This window comes from Lissotriton helveticus, chromosome 3_2 (assembly GCF_964261635.1).
Source record: "Lissotriton helveticus chromosome 3_2, aLisHel1.1, whole genome shotgun sequence".
NCBI lineage: Eukaryota > Metazoa > Chordata > Amphibia > Caudata > Salamandridae > Lissotriton > Lissotriton helveticus.
The window spans coordinates 235,244,588-235,250,587 of NC_136062.1; the positions used below are offsets into that span (position 1 = coordinate 235,244,588).

The 6,000-nt window shown below is 42.3% G+C and overlaps 1 protein-coding gene across 3 annotated transcripts in view; it reads left to right on the forward strand.

The window, feature by feature from the left end:
• MAN2C1 (mannosidase alpha class 2C member 1) overlaps positions 1-4,168 on the forward strand; it is a 389,693-nt gene extending 385,525 nt beyond the window's left edge. For all 3 annotated transcript variants that reach the window (XM_078685096.1, XM_078685097.1, XM_078685098.1), the window contains one exon: positions 3,152-4,168. In XM_078685096.1, the coding sequence (XP_078541222.1) occupies positions 3,152-3,269 (118 nt within the window). In that variant the 3' untranslated portion in view covers positions 3,270-4,168. The remainder of the gene's footprint in view (positions 1-3,151) is intronic.
• Positions 4,169-6,000: the final 1,832 nt, after the last annotated feature.

A 6,000-nucleotide genomic window follows, 5' to 3' on the forward strand; every position in this document is an offset into this window, starting at 1 on the left:
GGTCCGCATTTTGTCTTACAGAAAAAGTCTTATAACTTCTTGTCTGTACATTTTAGAATACATTTCAACAATACCATATTGTTGGATTTATCATTACCATTCTTCTGAGTCCTTTAATCCTAGTTTGATGGCTTTTCGAGTTTGGGCTCAATTTGCATTTTAAAAGCAGTCCTGTAACACAGGGTTGATTTTAAATTAACCTCTGACTATAGCAGTGCACACATGCAAGTGCAGAATAGGCTGCTGGCCCCTTATTTATTTATTTTATAAGATTTATATAGAGCTAGCTAGACCCGGGGGTATCAGAGCGCTTTATATACATAGGTGCATAACATAGTATGACAGATGGATGCATACAGATAAAAGCCAAACATTTTAAGTAGTCGTACATTGCATAGCAGGACATAAGGGTGCATGAGAATATAAGCAACACATTATAATTAGGCATGCAGTGCAGGATAGAGGGGTAACTCACGAGGTTGAAAACAGTTCAATCTCCACTAATAAGCAGGGAGTCAAGTAGGTTATTTGAGTTTTGGTTCGTTGACTGGGACGGTAAGGTATTTCTTGAGGAGAATGAGTTTCAGGTACCTTTTGAAGCACACAAAGGAGGGGTTGCATCTGAGGTCAATCGGAAGTGAATTCCATATCCTGGGTACGTTACCAAAAAAGGATCGGGACTTGTCTTTTTGAATTTCGGAGGATGAGAAGAAGTGAGTTGGAACTTCTCAGGGATCTGGATCTTCCAGCTTTGACCAGTTTGCTTTTAAGGTAATTCGGGGAATGTGAGTGGAGGGTTTTGTGTGTGATGCAGGCCAAAGATACATCTGCCTTCAATGGGTAGCCAGATGAGGGAGTGGAGGGATGGTGTGATGTGATTAAACCTTCTAACCCCCGTTATGAGTCGAGCTGCCATGATAAGGATTGACCTTAGAGGGGCTAGGTGAGCTTTTGGCGTCCCTGTAAGGATGGCGTTCCCGTAGTCCAGTTTGGATAGAACTAGGGATTAAACAACAAACCCCTAAACTGCCCTGCCCTGCCCTATGCTATACTAATGACTTAAAATTAGTTTCAACTCCCTGCCCTTTATGTACTAGGGCCTTATAGGGGAGGTCTTGCCAATCACAGGGGTATACTAACCCATAGTGTACCCTAGTGTATGTAAGTATTTCACTGTATTTTACCTGTGTCTTCAGCATAGCACTGGCCCTGGGCCTGGTTAGGCACAGACCAGGTCAGTCAGAGTCAGTTACCACCAGTACCAATCAGCAAAAAGTAGGGGGTGCCTAGGGCACAGGATGACTAGATTGAAAAATGGCCTTCTTGTTGGATGTTAACGAAGGAGTTGAATAAACGAAGCAAAAAATGTAGCTAAAATGGTAGATTTGATTCCAAGCTTTTGGAGCCCACTTAAGCACCTGCATCTACATATCTTAAAGATACTAGACACCTTTTCCTCACAGTGCTGTCTGTTTAATGCATGTATTGTGTCATACTGCTCTCCCTCCTAACCGACTGGTAGCAATTTCCTGTTCCAGGAATTCCATATGAGCACTTTGTACTTGAGCATCTTTTGCAATGTAAGTTCCTTTGTAATCAAGAGACTGTACTCGCGAATTCGTGTTGGATGCTTATTTATTCAGTTAGTTTCATGTCCACTCTAAGACAAAAAACATACATGGAACACTCTATCAGGAGCAAGGACTTGCCTGCTCAACCTTCAGACTCCATCTGACTCACACAGTCAACCGTCTACACTTTCCATAGACAACTTTACATGCAGGCTGAGTAGTGACATAGAATGTAGCACATCATCTTCCTTTACAAATACTTTGTAGATGCAAGTGTAACACATCCACTTCTCTTACAAGTCAGCATAAATTTACATCTATCGCTAGTACACCACTGTATCACATACAACAACCTGTAAGCCAAAGTACCCATCCATACACATAGACTAATGTTTCTTGGGATTTTGTTACATATTGAATAGCAATTTGCGGCAATCATCTAAGAAGTTCTGGTCCAGTTGTGTCATTGGAATTTTAACCTGGTAATTAGGAATCCTATCTCTCTTCAGATCCTACTACATTATATTTCATAGTGATTGGAGGGTTCATTTTACATTCTAACTGGTTGTTTTACTATTAACCACTTAATATTTTGATAAGTTAAATAGAATTTACCTTGTTTGGTGAAAGCATGCAGAATGTTGCCACACCACCGTTTTTTTGGTATAAAGTGGCAGAAATGGCAAAAAGTGATTGAAAGGTACGCTAAGAACGAAGAACTGCACTCTTGCTTCATTGTTTAGGGTCCGAAGGGCAGGAAGTATTTGATCACCTTCCAGATGTAAATGACCTTAGCTGCACTTCAGCTGCAACAATCATGAAGAGCTACAGAAAATGGAAATTTTACTTCTCTGGTCTGTTAACATGAGCCTCAGAAAAATATGGTGATTGCACACAAATACTTCGTTAATGGCACAATTTAAATTTGATTCTGCTTTATTCTCCAGTATGGCTGATTATGAAAACAAGTTTGTCACGCAGGCTATCCGTTTTCCATAGGCTAATTACATAAAATGGAGCACGTCTTAGCTTTATTTGCTTTATTGCCTCCTATGGTCTTATATACTAAAAGAATGTCAGAAACTATCTCCTGTACTTCAACTTTTAGGGCTCAGCTACAGCATTTTAACGTCTGTGTAAAGTTTATTCTTAGACATCCTGTGCAAGTGGTAGCTGAATCATATTATTTTGTATAGCTATAGTTAATAGTTCTATATAAAGAGCAAATAAAACTGGAGAGGGCAACGCTGCCTAGTTCCACGTTGAACTTTAAAAGTACCTACATTTGACAAATTTTAAATTAGCCATTTCTCTGCGTTTAGACACATATTATATATGAACCCCCTGCCTGAGAAATCCATATTTCTCTAGAATACAGAAAAGAGTCTCTCAGACTACGAACTCAAACACCTTCTCTACATCAAGTAGAAACATGCACTTGCAATGCAATAGGTCTTGCATTTGCGAGATTATAACTGGGATGGCCTTTCCCTTGCTAGATTCAAAGACACATGAAAGACTAAGTACACATAGGTACTAAATTATGTAGTAACTTGTTCTCTTTTTCTCTTTGCCTGCAGTTGTGATCTCCTTGAACGCCCAGACCCCCATGGACACTTGCCAATGGAGGAACGTGGAGTGAAACTGTCCTTTACACCCTTCCAGATAATCTCCCTTCTACTTGTTCTAAAGAAATAACTGCTACAACTCCTCCAAGGCCGGGGCAATAGACACCACTGGATCATACGGGGTCCTGTGAATCATGTTTGAGCCAAGATATATGCTGAGACTGACTATGGTGTTCCCCTGAGAAGCATGTAGCATCAGAATAAAGTTTAAGAACAAGTCCCACCTTTCCCTCGCTGTTGAATGATCTAAACTGAATTTGAATCACATTTGTTGGAACCCTCTATGATCTCACCTGAAATAGCCGAATTTTCGCCTAACTTTGGAAACAAAAGTCAAATTAATGTTTTGCAAGTTGCCCAGACACAAGCATGGTTCCACTGTGACTTCTTTAGTAAACTATACAGACTGTGGCAACATTTTGGGGGAGGTGGGGGTAAGGGTGGAGACATCAGGGAATAGATCCTATGGTGAGAAGACGATGACTGGTAATTGAAGAAGTTCTACTGACTTTTTAAAATTACTCAACAAGATGGTGAATAGTCTCCAATCTTTTGTGAGGCAATTTCAAATAGGCATCTGGGTGAATTCTACTCCTTACTGGACTCCCAGGTAGGAAAGTGGAAATTTCTGGATATGGTTTGGTTCAACAAGTGAAACGCTGCAAGGACAAAGGATAAGTTACAAATTGCTCACAATCCTTTAACAGCAAAAACTCTGACCCGTTCAATATCACATCTTAAATTGTTAAATCACGCACATTCAACCACACACCCCAGAGATTAAAGTCTCTTTCTCAGCTGCCTTCTTTTTAAGAATATCAGTGATTTTTTCTGGACGATTCATTGCAAATTTCCCCCAGAATTCCTGTATGATTTGTTCTCTTCTTGAACACTTTTCAAGTTTCTATGGCTCTAATGATTGCTGTTGTTGGTTGCAATAAAGTTCTTGCACAATTTTTCCCTCTAAAATATAACAATGTTCTTTGAAATGCAACAACCTTTTTTTAGAAATACTACAAGGTTCCTGTAAAGTGTCACCTTAAAAATACAATAATGTTCCTATAAAGATTCACCTTGGCCAATGACTTAAGTCCTGTTCTGGTTTGCACTCAGGATCAAACTTCTATCAGTAATATAATCTCCCCTTTCAATGGTGTTGCTGCTGTTTCTCCAAAGTGCTTCCTCTCTGATTCATGTACAAGGGGATGCTCACTTTCCTGTTCTCAGGTGCTGCTGGTAGTGCACACCTTCAGCAGGGGTGTATGATGTTTCCTCCTGCAAAGGTACTCGATAGTTTGGATAACAACAAAGTGTCATTGGCTGCTACAAGTAGTGTACTGCCACAGTCGCCGCGGCTAGTAATCAGGGGTCTTTCTTAAAGTAGAAGGGAGCTAGTGGAAGACTTTTCGTAGGAGGTGCATGGTGGCAAAACAAGTACCATAGAAAGTATTACCTTGATCTTCATGGTGACCTGTTTAGGGATTGTGGCTAGGCCAAATTCCATGGACCCACAGTCCACCTCCCAAAGCTCTTGCTCATTGAGAAATAGCACAATCTTGGTTTTCTACTTGCAGTCAGAGCCTTCTCTCATGCTGCTAGCAAACTGAGATTTAACCACTACCAGATCTTGCCTCCAGGAGATGAGCAGTTGAGTTTTGCTGGTGTATGACACGGCCTCAAACTTGCGTAACCCTATAGTTTGCACTAGGGGGGGCTACGTAGACATTGAATAATGTGGGCTCAGGACGGAACCCTGGGACTCCTTTATCAACTGAAAGAGCAGGTGACCTAAAGGAGTCTGTTAGAACCGGGGGTCTCTAGTTGGTAATGGTTTGCACCTTTGTCCAAATAGGGACCCTTCCTTCTAGTCAGGATAAGGGGGATACACTACTGAAATAACCCCTGCTCACCACCTTGGTAGCTTGGCACGAGCATTCAGGCTTATCTCAGAAGCAGTGTGTAAAGCAGTTGCACATTACCAACAGTAATACAGTGAAAACGCTACAACTGACACCACACCAGTTTTAAAAAATATCCAATATTTTATATAGTTAAAACAAGACCAAAACGATAAGAATCCAACATAGAGTACTTACAAATATGCACTTTGCAAGAATAACTTTTAAAATGCAGTTCCTTGTTGTTAATATCTCCATCCAGTGCTACAGTGGTCCTGAGAACAACAGATTCCAACAGTTCCGTTTGACCGCGTCGGTCAGAGCGTCGGCTGACTCGTAAACAGTCAATTTTCATTGATGCCGATCAAGTTGATGAGGGCCGGTCTGGGCAACTGTTGCAGTTGCGATGAAAAACATAACGGTGCCCTCCGTGACAGTCGTCCAGCAGCATCAGTGAGACCAGGGCTGCGATGAGGAGTGAAGACGTTGCTCGTTGCGGTGCTAACAGGTCATGGTGCGGGCGACAGAGCCGGTTGCTTGGAGCTGGCATTGGTCGGTCTAGACAGCACTGTGTGAGACTTACGAGCGGTGCCCCCAAGCCACGAAACGGTCACGGATGTTGAAGTCAGCAGGCAGCGACGGCATCGTGAGACCAGAGCGGTGAAGTTAAGCTCAGCGGTGCAGTTCAGAGTGTAGTGCCCACAGGTCACGGTGCAAGCAACGACTCAGTGGTGTCGGTCGTCGGCATCGGTGAGACCAGGGTTTCGGTGTGAGATGCGGAAGTGCCCTCTGCGCTGCCTTCAGGACACAGAGCCAGCAACCAAGTCTATGACAAAGTTGGTTGCTTCCTCTCCTCTGTGGTAACCCACCACGGTTCCCGAGGTGGTACCCAGAGGTCGGTGA